Raw genomic sequence first — 20,244 nt, forward strand, 5'->3', positions numbered from 1 at the left:
CTTTGCATCTTCCACTGCTTCTAAGATTTATCCAACTACTGCAGTAACATCCCATGGTTTTAAAACTCTGAGCAAAGATATTTTTCTAGCCCTTCTCCTCATGGAGTATTTTAAACTATTGACAACCTTGTCATTGATTTTCCAAATAGCAGAAATGTTTTTTCTTATTGAACTCATTAAAACTGCTCCCCCAACCCACCCCCCACAGCCACCACCACCCCTGGCAGGAGAATTGGAAACCATAGGGCACAAATTTAAGATAACTGGCAAAAGAACCAGATGAGAAGATTTTAATTTAAATACCATTGCAAGTTATGGCGATCTGGAATGCAGTGCCTTAACAGGTGATAGAAGCCGATTCAATAGTAACTTTCATAACTAAATTAGATGCAGTACATACTTGAAAAGGAAACATTTGCAGGTCTAAGAAGAGTGGAGAACATAATGCCCCTTAAGTCTGCACCACCATTCAACACATGACTGATCTTCTGCATCAACTCCACTTTTATGTCTGCTCCCAATATCCCTCCATTCCCTGAAAGACCAAAAATCTGTTTCAGCCTTGAATATACTCAATGATGCAGCATCCACAACTCTCTGGGACGGAGAATTCCAAAGGGGAGTTAGAGTCCAATCCAAATTACCTCTTTCTATGCTATATGTTTTCATGATTCAAGGAATTATGAATTTGAACCCGAGGTGTCTCCTTTCATTCAGTCTTTCCATTGATTGCATAACCTCATTCCTATTTTCCTTCAAAAATATATTGTTTGACACTTTGCTATGTTAAATTGCATCTCCAACCTCTGATTCACTGTTTGCCCAATCCACTACATTTGAGTATTTCCAACATTGTGTTTTATATTTCAGATTTTCAGCATTCACAGTATTTTGCTTTTGTTTCCACCAACTCAATGTGTTAACAACAAAAAAGTAGTATTCCCCATCATATCCAAAAAAAATTAAGAACGAAAGCTGGACCCATTAGTGACCCAGGTACAAAATAACTAATTAACTAACTCATAGACTTGTGCTCCAGAGCTTGCCACACCGCTAGCCAAGCTGTTTCAGTACAGCTACAACACAGGCAATATGGAGAATTGCCCAGGTATGTCCTGTACACAAAAAGCAGGACAAATTCAACCCAGCCAATTACCACCCCATCAGTCTGCTCTCCATCATCAGTAAAGTGATGGTAGGGGTCATCAACAGTGCTATCAAGCGACACTTGCTTAGCAATAGCCTGCCCACTGATGCTCAGTTTGGGTTCCGCCAGGGTCACAAAGCTTCTGACCTCATTAGCGCCTTGGTTCAAACATGGACAGAAGAACTCAACTCCAGGGGCGAGGTGAGAGTGACAGCCCTTGACATCAAGGCTGCATTTGACCGAGTGTGGCATCAAGAAGCCCTAGCAAAATTGGAGCCAATGGGAATCAGGGGAAAAATTCTCTGCTGGCTGAAGTCATATCTAGCAAGGAAGATGATTGTGGCTACTGGAGGTCAATCATCTGAGTTCCAGGACATCACTGCAGGAGTTCTTCAGGGTACTGTCCTAGGCCTAACCTTCTTCAGCCGTTTCATCAATGAACTTCCTTCCATAATAAGGTCAGAAGTGGGGACATTTTGCTGATGATTGCACAATGTTCAATGCTATTCACAGTTCCTCAGATGCTGAAGCAGTCCATGTCCAAGTGCAGCAAGACCTGGACAATATCTAGGCTTGATCTGACAAGTGGTAAATAACGTTCACGCCACACAAGCGCCAGGCAATGACCATCTCCAACAAGAGAGAATCTAACCATCGCCCCTTGTCATTCAATGTCATTACCATCACTGAATCCCCCACCATCAACATCATGGGAGGGTTACCATTGACCAGAAATTGAACTGGACCAGCCATATAAATACTGTGGCTACAAGAGCCGGTCAGAGGCTAGGAATCCTGCAGTGAATAACTCACCTCCTGACTCCCCAAAGCCTATCCACCATCCACAAGGCACAAGTCAGGAGTGTGATGGAATACTCTCCACTTGTTTGAGCTGCACTCATCCAGGCAACACTCAAGAAGCTTGACACCATCCAGGACAAAGCAGCCCGCTTGATTGGCATCCTTTCCACAAACATATACTGCCTCCAACACCAACGAACAGTGGCAGCAATGTGTACCATCTACAAGGCACAATGCAGAAACTCACCAAGGTGCCATTGGCAGCACCTTCCATCCCACAACCACTACCACCCGGAAGGACAAGGGCAGCAGATACATGGGAATACCATCACCTGGAAGTTCCCCTCCAAGCCGCTCACCATTCTGACTTGGAAATATATCGCCGTTCCTTTACTGTCACTGTCAAAATCCTGGAACTTCCTCCCTAATAGCAGTATTGGTATACCTACACCACATGAACTGCAGTGGTTCAAGAACGCAGCTCATCACCACCTTCTCAAGGGCAATTAGACATGGGCAATAAGTGCTGGCCTATCCAGTGACACCCACATCCCGTAAAATGAATTTAAAAAAAATAATCTCCATTAGAAATAAGCTTTTAGACCCAGCACTTCATTCTTGTCCACTGGCAAATTCATATCAGGGAAGGAAAAGCACCACTTTCCTATTGCCAATCGAGGTTAAAGTTAAAAGTTGAACTACGGTAATGAATAGTTGACAACGAAGACCTCTGCAAGTCAACAAAAGTCCTGGTTTATACAGCAGTTGTCATCACCACACTCCTGTACTGCAGTGAGGCCTGGACTGTATATTAGACACATATGAGTGCTAGAGAAATTCCATCAGCAATGCCTCCAGCCACATCCTCTGGATTCAATCGGAGGAACGTCAAACAAATGCTGCTGCCCTTCTTGAAACCAGCTCCTCAAGCATTCAGCCAAACTCCTGCAAAACCAACTTCAATGGACTGGGCACTGCGTCCAGATGGCCAAAAACTGTCTCACTAACAAATGTCCTGTTTTCTGAACTCTCAAATAGCGAACGTTCCAGGGGAGGACAAAGAAAATGCTTGAAAGACACTCTGAAGCTCACTTTGAAGAGCAGCAGCATTGTCATTAATAACTGGGAGGAGCTTGCTACCAATCATTCAGAACGGCAATTACTTGCCCTTCAAGCTGTATCACACTTTGAGTCACACCTTAATGATGAGGTGCAAATCCTGCATTCTGAATCCCACTACCCTGTGGGACATCCTGCTGCATGTGCCCAAAGATCTGAGGGCCTATTTAGTCACAAGATGATCTATGGCAGCAGTCATGACCCTAAGTAAACACCACCCTCAAATCAAGGGACGGCCGACAACAACAAAAGTTGAAGGACATAATTCAAAAGAAAGTAAATAAAATAGTACTACAAAATAATCCCTTGATTTGAGTTTCCCACATTTGTTCTCCATTGTCTCTCATGCCTAACCCTTTGAAAAAAAAAATTCCCTTCTGGCCTGGTACACTTCCTCATTTCTTATCTTAGCAATATTGACAACTTCAGAAAAAAAAATAGTTCAATTGCTATTTGCTTTCTCTACTCCCTCCCCCTGAAATTTCTCCCAGCAATTTGCTTCTTCCTCCTCCCTTTAGCTGCTGTTTCCAATTATCTCCTGGACATCACCTGTACCCTAACTTCATGATACTTTTTCAATCCCTGATCTCAGTTCCTAATTGTTTGTTTGCCCCCAAATTCACTCAATTGTACCCTAGATTTCATTCTTTTCTGGCTTGATCCTCCTACCTCCTGTCCTCTTTTTTTTTGCACCCCTTAGCACAGGTCATTTCAATTTCCATTTGCCAACGTTCACACAGTTGAGTGCAATCTATTTTAGCAGACTACATTCCAACAGATCAGCATGTAATAGGATGCAAGCACCTGACTTGTATTACTGAATTTATGTTTGCAGCAACTGAGTTTTTTAAAATCTAAAACAGCTTAACCTTAACAGTTACATATAGGTATGGAACTCCTGACTTATTACAAAATTAACACACAGACAAACTTGTTGAGCAAACTCGTTCCAAAATTTTCCAATAAACTACATCCTCAGGTGAATCCTATAACTGACCAAGATAGTACTACAGGTTAAATGGCAAAACAGGTCTAAAAAGTTGAATTACAGGTTCATAGTTTTCATTATTATTAGCAATGATAAAATACTTGCATATTAAACCAGTAATAAAATTATTTTTTCTATGTTTCGTATCTTGTGTATACTTCTGTTGATATACCCTTCACTTAATTGTACAATTTAAAAAAAAATACACTGTGCACACATATGTAGCCGACCAATAACTAGCATGATGGCCAGTTGACTTGAATTAGACTTTTGTGGGTCAGCACCCTGACAAACCAATCCATCTCATCAAGAATGTGACCACACAAGGACCAGTACTAATGAACCTACAGCCGACCAACTCCTGGGCTGGAAAATAATTGCAGTATTTGGCCTGTAGCAATATAAGTTGCTGCTTCCAGTTTCAGAGAAATAGGTATTAAAAAAGACATTATTTAATTACAACTACTATTGCTCTTTCAGTCCTTGTTATCTGGAATGAAAAGCAGCAGGCAACTGATATATTGAAGTACCATTTCACAGATAATTTTCTTTCTCTACACAATTGCTAAACTTGACAAAGATTGGACAGTAGTTGGTAAGCAGAACTTCTGTCTTCAACATTTGCTTTGTAATTTACTAAAATCTGAATATTGAAAATGTAACCACTCCACCAGCTCTTTTACTGAAACAGCATAGAGAGAGTGCATTGTACTGGTATTGGAAAAGTATAACAGACTGAAGGGATGGTGCCATGAAATAGTTTGTCAAATCTTGATAAATAATGCAACAAATCAATTTCATTTTGATATTAATTGCAACACTCTCATTGATCTGTGAAAAAGATGAAAAAATGGAGAAGAATGTATTATTTTTCCAATTTATCCATACTTCAGCAAACAGTTGCTTCAGATTGATGTATTAGCTTGCTTTCATTTTAATTTTACTTAGTTCTTAAATGAAGTATAAATGCAATGTATATAAAATCATCCTCTCCAATTAAAACCTGATTTTACTGTCAAATTTACTGATATTATAAAGTACAACTTTCTAGTACTTATGAGTGAAAAGAAAATTAGGTAATTATTATGTGCATAATATTAGTATGACTAAATTAATTACCATTTTCAGCAGAATAGAAAGTTTTCAAAGTTCTGAGCATTTCTAATGATTTTTATGAATGAAACTCAGCACAATACAGTAGTAACCTCTCCCTAGCCTAAGCCACACACACCCACTCTCAGATTTACATTTTAAAGCAGCCAGGCGAGAATTTAGTTTTTTCCCCCATTGTGACTCATTGCTATTATAACAAAAGCTGAAAATGAGCAACATCTTGCTGGGCACACAAAAATCGACTGGCCAATCTGAATAAAGGGCACAAGACTAATCCTACCATCTGGTAACTGCTTCCTTCCAAAGCTACTGACTAAAGACAAGTAAATAAAGATAAAAATACTAGAGGTCCTGCACCATAAAATTCCATAGATGAATTGCGAAATTCAGACTGTACCAAAATAAAACTGCACCTCAGTTTATCATAAATTTAATGGAAAAGACATCCACAATCCATGACAAGCAAACTTGTTTTAAGCAGCTTTTCATACATTTTACAAACTATTTTTTTCACTGTAAACAAATGATACAAGGTCCAACTGTAAAATACAAGATGTCTTCAGAAAAATAGCATATGCATTTCTGAACATAGTAATTCCAAAGCAACACCCTCAGATATAAAGCCAATTAAGAACTGCTGATATTTGCACATTTTGTTTCAAATACAAAAAGCAAACCAATTGGTGAAACATTCAATATATATACTTGGAAAGATAAAACAACAAAAGTGCAAGACCGAAATACCCAGGGTGCACACAGTAGTTGTAAACTGTTCCAACATAGGAATGCTTTATTAAAGCTAAAAAAAAGCTCCTCACTTTCAAAAAAACTTGTAGTTCATTCTAAGAGAATTCACATAAGGCAACCACAGATTCTTTTCTATAATAGGTTCTTTTAATACCACTCCCACTGAGACAAATTTACTTGATAGCATAGTATTAGATTACTTGTTCTTTATAAAAAATGATTGTATTTACTGGCAAGGTCCTCACCAATTTTAATATTCAATTGTAAATTCTAAGGATTGCAAATTCTTTCCAGGAGTCATGTGTTACACAGTATTTGCTCCCTTTGCAAATCAAGCAAATACAAATCAACTTAACTCCACGCCAGTACAATTTTCTAACAATGGGCAAACCGCCAATTACAATGTTAAAAGCAAAATACTGCAGATACTGGAAATCTGAAATAAAAACAGAAAATACTGGAAAAACTTTGCAGATCTGACAGCAGCTGCAGAGAGACAGTCAGAGTTAACGTTTTGAGTCCATATGACTTCTTCAGAGCCACTCCATCCCCCAAAAGGGCCATCTGTTACTTGTTCCATGTTGTTCTTTCACAGAGTGCTGACCCTTGTTCTGCTATTAACACATTCTGCTTTCTTACCTTTATGCCACTATCAGCACCTTCTTTAGCCCATAACACTACCATTAACATTCCCTTTGTCTTGTGTCCATGACATCTTTATCACTCTCTCCTTAGCCTCCACCTATCGCTGACCTTCTATCCAGCTTCACCTGCTCCTCCTCCTTTAAGCAGTATAAATTCCATCACATTTCTACTTCTCTTTAGCTCTGAAGAAGAGTCATACGGACTCGAAACGTTAACTTTTTCTCTCGCCAAAGATGCTGTCAAGCCTGTTGAGTTTTTCCAGCATTTTCCGTTTTACTCCAATTACAAAAACTAGACTGTAAAGTTTTGACGAAATGCAAATCTCCCATGAGGCCTGCAAGTTATTTTTTAAGAACGGCTGTTACTAGCAAAGTTACAGTCAGCCATGAGTGGGTATATTTGTGAAACACCGCAATTAACCAGACCATGCAATATTTATGATCTCATGTTCAGAATCATTTAAAAATAATCATAGATCATAAAAATATTTAGACATTGGTATGTAATCTTATTTGAAAGATAATTAAGATGAGTACTTGAATAAACACCATTACAAACTTCACAGCATCACAGAATTGTTACGGTGTAAAAGGAGGACATTTAGCCCATCATGTCTGTACCAGCTCTCTGAGCATTTTAACTTAGTGTCAATCTCATGCCTTTTCCCTGTAACCCTGCACGGTGTTTCTGTTTAAATAATCATCCAATGCCCTCTTGAATGCCTCAATTGAATCTGCCTCCACCACACTTCCAGGCAGTGCATTCCGAACCCTAACTACTCGCTGTGTGAAAAAGTTTTTTTTTCACCTCACATTTGCTTCTTTTGCAAAACACTTCAAAACTGTGCCCTCTGGTTCTCAATCTGTTAACAAGCAGAAAGTTTCTCCCTATCTACTCTGTCCAGACCCCTCATGTTTTGAAAAGTTCTATCAAGTCTCCACCTAGCCTTCTCCTCTCCCAGGAAAACAGTCCCAATTTCGCCAATCTTTCCTCATAACTGAAGTGTCTCATCCCTGGAACCATTCTCATAAACCTCTTCTGCACTCTCTCTGATGCGTTCACATTCTTCATATAGTGTGGTGTCCAGAACTGTACACAATACTCCAGCTGAGCTCTAACCAATGTCTTATACAAGTTCAACAAAACCTCCCTGCTCTTATACTACATGCCCCTATTAATGAAGCCTAGAATATTGTATGCTTTGGAAACAGCTCTCTCTACCTGTTCTGCCACCTTTAATGACTTATTTACATATGCACCCAGGTCTCTCTGCTCCTGCACTCCCTTCAGAATAGCATCCTTTATTTTGTACTGTCTCTCCATGTTCTTTGCACCCAAGTGTATCACCTCACACTTGGTCAGCCTTGTTTCATTATAATGCCCCTGATACAATAAGAAAAATATCCTTTTAAATGATGCAATGTTTGCTGTAAGGTCATTTGCCAGAGAGTTCCTGTTCTATGGCCTGCACATCCAAGGCTGAAGGTCTGAGACTTATAAGCTCACAATGCACTCGAACATGGCAACCTCAATTCCTGTGGTTTTCACTGGCCCGATCCAATGGATTGAGAGGTCTCCCAACTGGCATCCAAGCATCTGACTAGGGTGGTTCCAGTACCCTCCAGCTCAGCTACCGCAAATGAGTGCGAGGAGCATGTCGGTCTTGGTCCACTGGATTTATCAGTCCGAAAGCAGTTTTCAGTCTCTCTGCTGTTCCTCAGCCAGGCTGAGGTGCAGCCAACAGATACTGCTATTGCCTTTTCACCTGTCATTGATCCGGAGGAGATCTGACATCCCGTTTCCAAGTCACCACCAAAAAGACCACCCAGTGCCTTGGGCCGGCAACTGGGGTGACCTTTTGGAATTTTCCCCTGTGCCGTCGGGGTTGGTGCAATAATATAATATGCGGGGGTGTCAGCCCTTTCCAGGGAGCCATCCCCGGTGTCCAGCAGCACCACTGTGAACTCCTTCAACTGCTTCAGCACCGACGCCACCTTCTGCCACAGGGGATCAGTAACAGCCAATGGATCCCTGTCACTCCAAAATCAGGCCTCTGAGCAAATGAGCTCCAAACCATCACTGGTGAGTATTGTTACATTTAGCCTTTGTGTTTATAAATTTATTTCATTTTAAAAGTTATTTCATTCAGCAATAATACAGTATTTCAACTTATGATTTTTTCTGACAAGAAATGTCCAAAAGAGCCTAATTTGAGTTTATACATTAAATCTTATTGGAAAACCTGAATTGCTTAACGCTGTTTTACTTAAAGTTGCACTTTTCAAGATTGCAACTAGGACGTTAAGTGAGGAATTCCTGTATATTTGCACAAATTAAATCCAATATCTACAAAACATTAAAAGCAACAATTTCTTAAAGGAATATTTCCACCTCAAAATTTTCTCTTTACCCATAGCGTTCCTGAAATTGTTTTATCCTGTTTGCATTGTTAAGATAATGTGATTACAAGTGTACAAGATTTTGATACATTATACAGGTCTTGAGCATTAAACAGCAGTCAGAGGCTGGAGATATCAAGTCCTGCAAGAGGGGTTTTGCACCGAGTAATAACTGGAAGAAAAGGAAGCAAAAGGGCAGTGAGGTAATGGGATCTCTACCCACTTTAAAATAATGCAGAAAGTCAAATTCCGAACTGGCTTAAATATCTGGTTTTTCAAGAACAGTGATGGTCATGTGGTCTTTACCATCAAGTAACCTTTTGAATTCAGAACCAGATTCATATTAGACATTTTGGAATAAAACATTTCAATGTAATTAAAACATATTAAGCTGTTGTCCTCAGAAAAATGCTTGGTGCTGGTGTGCAGGTTGATGAAAGGTTAGCAAAGATTGATATCATTTCAGTTTTCAGATATCACAGAAAAACAAAGCTATCCAATATGAAAGCTGTCCACATCTAGGATTTGTCCGGTGTTAAATTTTTGCTTCATGACAGAAAGCAAGCAGAAAAAACAAACACAGATCAATAGACACAATTTCAACATACAGGAGATTGTGATTCTGAGGGAGGAAACTCAACCTTCTTAGATGAGGCTTTTGTCAAAATCAGGAATGCTGGTAGTCAAACATTTTATAATGAGACCACCAAGTAAATATTAGGCTCAAATTATACCATAAATTCCACGTCATTACAAAAACTACATAATCCACCTCTTTTCATCGGCTTCACCACCATACTGACATTTACTGATAAACAACTGCATCCAGAAATGCTGCAACACAACTTTTGACATATTCATTGCTCCAGTCAAAGAGAATACATAATCCTCAGCATTTGAACTATTTTCCAAATAACATGAATCGATATTACTTTAACAGGCAGCAAATTACTATGGAAGCACAGGAATACACTGATGAACTAGAGGTTTAAGGTAATTAGTGTGAGAGTTGGTTTTTGGTTTCATTCTTATTGATATCTAGCCGTTAAGTGAATACATCTATAGAACTTTGATCCTTCAATAATGTTAAGACTGTCAATGATTTTAGAAGTTACATAATGAGGTAAAAGATTACACAATGTCCTTTGTTTATTGCTTATCAATTTATAAATGAAGTTAGTTTTGGATTGAGAAAGCATTCTGAAATATTGCCCAAATTTAACCTTACCAAAGCTTTTTTTTTGTACTGATTATCGCTAACTTAAGACACATGTTGAACTCATGGCAATCACAAGCATGTATAGAATGCTATAAAAGTATAGGATTAGTGTAGTCAGATCTTTGTCGACCAGCACAGACACAATGGGCCAAATGGCCTCCTTCTGCACTGTAAATGTCTGAGTGTCTATGAAAACAATTTTAGGATTACAATATCAATAACGATATCAACATACCTACAGAAGCACTGCGGTATTTCTCCAACACCGTATAAGGGAAAAAGGAATGGTGTGTTCCCATAGCGTCCAAGGCACTGTAGGAAGTGCTGGGTTGCCTTGAGACCTTCTGTGGTGGAAGCACTTTCAGAGACCATAGCGATGGAATGTAAAATAAAGTGCTGCAGATTTGCAGTTAACTTCTTTGTCTTCAAATAATCCGAAAATCCACTGTCCTTAAAGTCTGTAGATTAATAACAGCAAATGTGGGCTTTTGTATTTGGTTTCATTTAACCAACTTTCAGATTTGATGTCACAAATTAAGAGCAAAATGAAACGATTTTTGGCTACTGGCTCCAAAAGATCTGAAGTAAAAGATAATTTGAAGTAGAAGGGATGCTCACAAAAATCCCTCACTCCATAAAATGTTTTGACTGTAGAAGGTAGCACAAAACATTTAAAGCGGTCAACTTGCCACATTTACTTATTAATTTATGTATGAAGTAAATTCTGAATTGCGAAAATATTTCACAACGCTGCCCAACTTTGACATTACCAAAGGCTTTTGTTTAATTTCAAAATGGATGCTAGTAGCAAGAAGGAGTTGTGTGTGGTAGGGAAAGAAATGGGAAAGCAGCGAGCAAGATTAAATAGAAAGCAAGCACCATTAAATTGTTGAAATGTTTTACTTCAAACATTTAAATAGTTTAATACTATTCTAATGGTATTTTCTCCAGAATCATAGCACAAGACTTAAAAATTTACTGAGCTGCCTGACTGAGGGAGTCAGCCAGGCAGCGGGAGGGAGCCAACCAACCAGCGGGAGGGAAGGAGGGAGCCAGCCAGAGGGAAGGAGGGAGGGAGCCAGTCAGCCAGAGGGAGGGAGCCAGCCAGCCAGAGGGAGCGAGCCAGCCACAATCATTTCCTGGGAGCTGCAAGCAATTTGAGGGTTAATATAGCAAAAACAATTATCATGAATGCGGGACTGAAGTATGAAAAGATAAGAATTGGAATAATATTAAACTGGAGTATTAAACTGTCTTATCTGAATACTCATGAAAAACTTTTTCATTAAATAGACACACATGTACATTGTAAGCCAGTAAAGTTCTAATAGGGAACAAAGTAACATTAATATAAATACTTGGACAATAACATGAAAGTGTGTGTAATTTAATATGCTATAATCACTAACATTCTTCAAAAAGGCATGGATCAGTATACAAAATAATAGGTGACATTCTGACAAAACTAGAAAAAAATCTATAGTGAGCATATCACTTCCTAAAGTGCAATGGCAGAAACTTCTTAACATAGGGTGGCCTTGATCATAGAAGTACCTATGTATTCATCTGGGTGCTGTTCATATTCCAAACAGAAAGTAAGAAACTTCATTAACATTCGTTTCTCCACCATAGTGAGCTGTTTGCTGGCAAAGACATCTGCTCGGGAACATGGTACCTAAAAGTGAGAAGGAAAAATAAATTAAGAAATAAACTTCCACTTAGAAAGAACACATGCACGAATATAAACCATCAGTCATAGCATGCGAGGTATACTGAAATTAAACATCTATACACAATGAGAAAGCAAACAACAATTCCTGGTACAAGACACAGTAAACCATCCATTTGTGTAAAGATTACTTTTCAGTTCCCCAAGGCATCCTAAAATAGCTATTACTGCTTATGAACAGACCTAGTAGACAGTTATCACAGTAATGGGCTGCAAAGTTAACATGCATTTCCAAATAAATAACAAAAGAGACTTTTATGTTTATTTAACTCTTGCCTTCGGTACACGCAAAATGCAGAATCATAGTAACTAGTTTAACTTCTGGTGACACACAATTACCTGTCTCACACCTGAGATAACATGTACATCTTATTAAAAACACAAAATTGGCACGCTAACCACAGTATCACTGTAGATTTGCATGACTAACAGAAGATACAATTTGCTTTGAGACTCAGCAAAGTTCAATCATTTTTAAATGAGCCACTCAGGATATTATCAATGTTCCTAATTCTTCATAATTTTATGGACTGTTCAGTGAATTTAGCTCCAAAAATGAAGTGCAGAGGTGAGTAATTCATTACGGTTTGGATTTTTAGTCCTGGCCACGAGTTCATAGAGTGCATTCGGGACAATTACTTAGAGCAGTATGTTCTAGCACTAACCAGGAAGCATGCTATTTTAAATCTGGTAATGTGCAATGAAACAGGATTAATGACCTCATAGTAAAGGAGCCTCTAGACAATGGTGATCATAACATGACAAAATTTCACATTCAATTTGAGGATGAGAAGTGTGGGTCCAAGACTCGTCTCAAACTTAAACAAAGGTAAGAAGACAGCGTTGGCTAAAGTGAACTGGGAAAATAGGTTAAAAGGTCAGACAGTGTGGAAGCACAGTGGCAGACACTTAGAGATATTTCATGACTGTCAGCAAAGATATATTCCATTAAGAAAGAAGGTACTGGGAAATATATTAGACCTAGAGGCTGAGGAGTCCCCGGGACCTGATGGCCTGCATCCTAGGGTCTTTAAACAAGTGGCTGCAGAGAAAGTAAACGCATTGGCTGTAACCTGCCAAAATTCTCTAGATTCTGAAAAGGTCCCAGTGGATTGGAAAATCACAAATCTAAACCTTTATTCAAGGAAGGAAGAGGATAGAAAGCAGGAAACTATAGGCCAGTTAGCCTAACATCTGCCATATGGAAACTGCTAGAATCTATTATTAAGGAAGTTGTAGCAGGATACTTAGAAAGTCATGATGGGATCTGGCAGAATCAACATGGTTTTGTGAAAGGGAAATTGTATTTGACTAATTTATTAGAGTGCTTTGAAGAAGTAACAAGCAAAGTGGATTAAAGGGGAACGTGTAAATGTGGTTTACTTGGATTTCCAAAAGGCTTTCGATAAAATGCCACATCAAAGGTTACTTCACAAAATAAGGGCTCATGGTGTAAGTGGTAACCTATTAGCATGGATCGAGGATTGGTTAGCTAACAGGAAGCAGAGGATAGGGATAAATGGGTCATTTTCAGGTTGACAAGCTGTAACTAGTAGAGTGTCACAGGGATCAAGTTCTGGGCCTCAACTATTTATAACCTATATCAATAATTTGGATGAAGGGCTAAATTTGCTGATGACACAGAGATAAGTAGGAAAGTCAAGAGGACATAAAGAGTCTAAAAAAGGATTTGGATAGGGTGAGTGCGTGGGCAGAAATTTGGCAGATGGAGTACAACGTGAACTTGTCCACTTTGACAAGAATGGAAAAGCTGTATACTATTTAAGTGGAGATAGACTGTAGAACTCCACGACACAGAGGCATCTGGGTGTCCTGGTTCACGAATGTCAGTATACAGGTACAGCAAGTGATTAGGAAGGCTAATGGAACGTTGACGTTTATTGCAAAGGGAATCAAGTATAAAAGCAGGAAAGTTTTACTGTTGTCATTCAGGACGTTAGTGAGACTGCACCTGGAGAACTGTCTACAGTTTTGGTCTCCTAATGCAATTATATCCTTTTGTAAGTAAGAAGCTGTTCAGAGAAGGTTTACTTGACTAATCCCTGGGATGAAGGGATTAGTTTAGGAGAAAAGGTTGAGCAGTCTGGGCCTATACCCATTGGAGTTTAGAAGAATGAGAGGTAATCTTATTGAAACATACAAGGTTCTAAGGGCTGACAGGAAAGTGGAATTGAGGCAACAATCAAATCAGCCATGATCTTATCCAGTTTCAGAACAGGCTCGGTGGGCTGAATGCTCTGCTCCTGCTCCAAATTAGTGTTCCTGTGCCAATTTTATTGTTTTGATGGATTTTCTTTCCAATCAGTAAAAGGCAAAACTGGACATACCCTAATGTTTTGTTATAATAATTATTCATATGGCACATAAATTATAACTGTAGCTTGGTTCATCAAGTAAGCTAGGGCGGGCTTATGCTGGGCAGGCTTGAATTCAAAAATCGTACTTCAATAATTTCCAAGACAATATCATTTGGACAATATTCAGAGAACTGCGTGTTTATGAAGGTACTCTTCTGACAGCATCATTCCCATAGGCCTGCACCACTAATGGTAAAACAAGATCCCAAATTAGAAAATTATTACAATAATTATCTCGTTGAACAAGCCCATAACCCCCAAAAATTGTCGGCTCCCAACTGTCTAATCCAGTTGCTGGAAATGGCCATTCTAGTAATCAGAATAAGAAAGCTTAAACGTACACAAATTATTCCTTACATCATCATAGAGTATCCCCAAACCACTTGTGCCAGCCTCTATTTCTGATGTCACAGGCAAACCTACTAATGATGAGATTTCAGATAAGACTGTAAAGCAATGCAGTCATAATGTTTCTTGGCAGCATAGAGCTAGTCTATGCGATCAGCAATCCTCCTGTGTAAGCCTCCTCAGAAGACTGAGCTTTAAAAACATACATAATAAAAGGTTGCCAAAGCAAGGAGGTGATCTAACTAATTGACAAAAATTATAACATTGGTAGATATGACAAATATTTCTGTAACATAGAAAAAAACTAAATTTACCTGCCAGGTACATAGCCAGAAAGAGAAAAGGTGCTGGAAAAATATTCTGCACTTCACTTTCTGTTTTGTCTACTGGAAGTCTGTGATATGGATCTGATCAAACACCATTTCTTTAAGGTGTCTGCTTGTTATATTTTTATTTATTACAAAGTGTATTTACAAAATATTTCTGAGGCATTTCACTTGAAACTTAAAACAGCCTCAACAAGCAGAATAAAAGAACACAGCCATTTTCCTCATTTGTCTCTAGCGTCAGGTAGTCTGGTTTGTACTCTCAATAAAGAAGCTTGCTTGGAGCCAAAATACGTTACCCAATCATGGATAGGAGTATTATATAGATGCAACATCAAAGAACAAGGGACAAGAATCAAGATTGCACATCTCTTATTTCCACTATGCGGAACCTTGATTATTTAATAGTAAGGGAATTGAGATCAGAGAGTAGTGGTTCTTTTTTAAAACTATACTTGGGTTGAGACGTAATATGGATTTGATAGATTTTTCAACGACAACAGTTTTCCTACTTTTGTCATAATGACACTTGTTTTAGTCAGAATGTAGTATTTCCTGTGGAAAACAGCTCTGCAAATGTTTTATTATCTAACTCATCATTTTGTTAGTGATGATAGTAATCCAGAAAGAACCATCAACAATGTTTTCCATAGACAAACCAGAAGTTAATCATTTCTCCAATGTTTTATAAAGTAAAGTACCTATAGACTTGAAACAATACTGCAAATTGAAAATCATTGGTGTGATATTTGCTCAAAAGTAATCGTGAGTAAATATATAACTTGTTTTTCAGACAAAAATACAAGCTCACTACAACAAAAACAGCAAATAAAAAGTACACTGTTAGTGAACTTCTCCTTGGGCAGTACTATTCATTGCTTTTTCTCTATTAATGATGAGGTAGAGCCTTCATTGAGAGAGCTATCTGGGGTTACATGTCAGCTATAAATACTTCAGCAGTTTATAGGCTATTTAACCACAGTTGCACTAGCTAAATTAACATTTGAGTATTTTGATGAATGGCTGCATGAACTTTAGAGATAAATCAATCACATGCTCAACATCGAAGGAAATCCAAATCAAGAAATTATGTTTTCTCACCGATCTCTTCATATCTTCTATGTTGCTCCTTATCTCACCTCTTTCATAAGACAACTTCCCCTTCTTTAATTGCCTTTCCATTCAACTTCAAATCACATTTATTCTCAGTTTTTATAAATTACTTTAACATGGACAGAGGGAGGACAATCTTGATGATCAACTGGCTTTTGGAGTTTGAATATCTATGCATGGAGTTCTGCATTTCCTCCTTTGTCCCTTGCAATTCAACTATGAATATGATTATTCACTTGAAAACACATCCGATACTGTCATGCTCAACATAACTGGGGCACAAGAGAGAAATAATCAGGATTGCAATTTTGCCAGTACACATACTTGCTATAAAAGAAAATTGTGAAATTGGGCCTAGATTGAAGTCAACTATGAAAAATAAACTGAGTCCTTTCCAAATTTATAATTCTAGGATGTATTTACTGATATTAAACATGTATGTAAGGTTATGCTTTAATCCTGTTTTCTTGCTATGCTTCTAAAGAAGTTTTTGCATAATTTGCAGCTAATATGTTTGCAATATAGTTCACAAATGGGTGATACAGCGGCAGCTTATGTCCACAATTAAAAGTGTCCTAGACTGGATTTAAATGGCTAGCAAGTGCATTGGGGTTCAAGCATTTGTCTGCATCTTATTGTCCAAAGCCTATTAATTCAAAGAAGCTAATAAAGAGAAATGATAGAATACCTGTTCAACTTTTCCTCCTTGAAAAGTAAGTATCCTGGTGATATTTTTGAATTCTGCATACCGACTGACATTGGATTTGATAAGAAGATCAACTAAGGAGCCACGGGAATACAGAAACTGGAAGAACACAAATATTCCAGTTATATTTAGCAAGGCTTGAAATTCAATTTTAAGATCACTGAAATGGTCTCAGATACATAAATTTTACATGGTTCTAAAATTTGATTATAATGCTCAAAGGAATTAAGAGGAGGCCATTCCTCCTCTCGGGGCCTGTTTCGCCATTTGAATTGCTGATCTGATTGTAGCCTCAACTCTATTTTCCTGTCCACCATCTATACCAGGCTTGTCCAATGTGTGGCTCCCAGAGCCAATTTTCAAAATTCAGGTAGAACAAGTGAGTTTCAATGGAAGATTCTGCATGGAGCTGCTCTTCCAATCAGAGACTGCTCCTTTCCCACATTAGGGAAATAAACAGTCTCTGGTTGGAGGAGTAGCGAACACCAGCGTCGGTGAGTGTGCCGAGGGCTGATGGGCCGAGGGAAATGATGGTATTGTGGGGCTGTAGCCCGGGGAGGGAGAAGTTGCATCAAGCCCAGGGAAGAGACAGTGAGGGGAGGGCACCTGTGGGTGTGAGACCGAGGGTGGGGGGGTCACCTGTGGGCATGAGGCAGGGGAGCACCAGAGACTATGTGGAAATCTGCCATCCTTACCTGGTCTGGCCTACATTCTGGTGCCACGCGGTAATGAGTATAGAAATAGGAGGTTAGTCCAGATTAATGCGTGGCTGCACAGATGTGCAGGAGGGAGGGCTTTAGATTTCTGGGACATTGGGACCGTTTCTGGGGTTGGTGGGACCTGTACAAGGCGGACGGGTTGCACCTGAACTGGAATGGGACCAACATCCTTGTGGGGAGGTTTGCTAGTGCTGTTGGGGAGGGTTTAAACTAACTTGGCAGGGGGATGGGATCCTGAGAGAAGGTTCGGCAGGGGGAGACGCACAGCCAAAATTAGAAGAAAGAGCAAGTGAGGCTGGAAGGTATAGAAATTATAGGCCAGTTAAGGCACAAGGGAGTTTGGCAAGGTTGGATGGTATTTATTTTAATGCAAGGAGTCTGGCGAATAAGGCAGATGAGTTGAGGGCACAAGTTAACACATGGAAGTATGATGCCATTGCTGTCACGGAGACATGGTTGAGAGAGGGGCAGGATTGGCAGCTCAATATTCCAGGATATAGGGTCTTCAGTCGAGACAGGGAAGGAGGTAAAAGAGGGGCGGGTATCGCAATATTGATCAAGGAATCAATTACAGCAGTAGGAAGGGATGACATCTTAAAAGGCTCCTAAATGAAGCCATATGGGTAGAACTGAAAAACAAAAAAAGAGCAATTACATTGCTGGGAGTGTACTATAGGCCCCCAAACAGTCAGAGAAATAGAAGAGCAGATATGTAGGCAAATTTCAGAGAAGTATAAAAATAATAGGGTAGTAATAGTAGGGGATTTCAACTTCCTCAACATTAACTGGGTTAGTCATAGTGTGATAGGTTTAGAGGGATTGGAATTCTTAAAATGCATCCAAGAGAGCTTTTTAAGCCAGTACGTAGAAGGTCCTACAAGAGAGGGGGCGGTCCTGGACTTAATTTTAGGGAATGAAGCCGGGCAAATGGTAGAGGTATCAGTGGGGGAGCATTTTGCAGATAGTGATCGTAACTCTGTTAGATTCAAGGATGTTATGGAAAAGGACAAGGGTTGGCCAGAAATCAGAGTTCTAAATTGGGGTAAGCCGACTTTAATAAGGTCAGATATGATTTGGCCGAGTGGACTGAGTGCAGCTACTTTTAGGTACATCTGCGACAGAGCAGTGGGACTCATTCAAGGAGGAAATAGGGAGAGCACAGGGCCAACATATTCCAGTAGAGACAAAGGGTGGGACCAACAAATCCAGGGAACCCTGGATGTCGAGGGATAAACAGGGTTGGATAAAGAGAAAAAGGGCAGATACCGAGATACCGAGAGCTCAAAACGGCGGAAGCCCTAGAGGAGTATAGAATGTATAGGGGGGAACTTAAAAAGGAAGTTAGGAGAGCAAAAAGGGGGCATGAAAAAACATTGGCAGGTAAAATAAAGGAAAATCCAAAGTTATTTTACAAGTACATTAAGAGTAAGAAGATAACTAGAGAAAGAGTAGGGCCTATTAAGGACCATAGTGGTAATTTGCTTGTGGAGACGGAAGACTTAGGTAGGGTTCTAAATGAATACTTTGTGTCGGTGTTCACAAGTGAGAGGGACGATGTGGCTATGGAAATCAGGCAGAAGGACTGTGATATAATTAAAGAAATTAGCATAGAAAGGGAGGAGGTTCTAAGTGGTCTGGCAGGCTTAGAAGTAGATAAATCTCCAGGCCCGGATGAAATGTATCCCAGGCTGTTGAGTGAGGCAAGGGAGGAGATAGCAGGGGCGTTGGCAATAATTTTCAATAATTCTCTGGCCACAGGAGAGGTGCTGGAGGACAGCCAATGTGGTACCATTATTCAAGAAGGGAGGAAGGGATAAACCAGGGAACTACAGGCCAGTCAGTCGAAACCTTAGTGGTGGGGAAACTATTGGAAGCAATTCCGAGGGACAGAATTAATCTACACTTGGAGAGGCAGGGATTAATCAAGGACAGTCAGCATGGTTTTGTTAAGGGGAGGTCATGTCTGACCAATTTGATTGAATTTTTCGAAAAGATGACCAGGTGTGTAGGTGAGGGCTATGCATTTGACATAGCCTACTTGGACTTCAGCAAGGCTTTTGATTAGGTCCCGCATGGGAGACTGATAACGAAGGTCAGAGCCCATGGGATCCAAGGCAATTTGGCAAATTGGATTCAGAATTGGCTGAGTGGCAGGAAGCAGTGGGTGTTGGTCGAGGGGTGTTTTTGTAACTGGATGCCTGTGTCCAGTGGGGTTCCACAGGAATCAGTGCTGGGTCCCTTGCTGTTTGTGGCATATATAAATGATTTAGACTTGTATGTAGGAGGGTTGATCAGTAAGTTCACGCATGACACGAAAATTGGTGAGGTGTTAAATAGTGAGGAGGATAACCTTAGCTTACAGGAGGATATGGGCGGGCTGGTCAGATGGGCTGATCAGTGGCAAATGGAATTTAATCCGTATAAGTGTGAGGTGATGTGCTTGGGCAGGACAAACAAGGCGCGGGAATACACGATGAATGGTAGAACCCTGGGAAGTACTGAGGATCAGAGGAGCCTTGGTGTGCATGTCCACCGGTCCCTTAAGGTAGCGGGACAGGTAGATAAGGTGGTTAAGAAGGCATATGGGATATACTTGCCTTTATTAGCCGAGGCATAGAATTAAACTACACTTGGAGAGGCAGGGATTAATCAAGGACAGTCAGCATGGTTTTGCTAAGGGGAGGTTACGCTGGAACTGTATAAAACGCTGGTTAGGCCACAGCTAGAGTATTGCGTGCAGTTCTAGA

The 20,244-nt window shown here is 39.7% G+C and overlaps 1 protein-coding gene across 1 annotated transcript in view; it reads right to left on the reverse strand.

Annotated features, from left to right (window-relative positions):
- chm (CHM Rab escort protein) overlaps nucleotides 1-20,244 on the reverse strand; it is a 141,978-nt gene that overhangs the window by 66,461 nt on the left and 55,273 nt on the right. Inside the window, exons 6-8 of the mRNA XM_078547217.1 lie at nucleotides 16,761-16,877; nucleotides 11,733-11,853; nucleotides 10,414-10,636 (exon numbers count right to left, since the gene is read on the reverse strand). Coding sequence (XP_078403343.1) covers nucleotides 10,414-10,636; nucleotides 11,733-11,853; nucleotides 16,761-16,877 — 461 coding nt within the window. The remainder of the gene's footprint in view (nucleotides 1-10,413; nucleotides 10,637-11,732; nucleotides 11,854-16,760; nucleotides 16,878-20,244) is intronic.

The sequence above is a fragment of the Cetorhinus maximus genome, chromosome 8 (assembly GCF_964194155.1).
Source record: "Cetorhinus maximus chromosome 8, sCetMax3.hap1.1, whole genome shotgun sequence".
Lineage (NCBI taxonomy): Eukaryota > Metazoa > Chordata > Chondrichthyes > Lamniformes > Cetorhinidae > Cetorhinus > Cetorhinus maximus.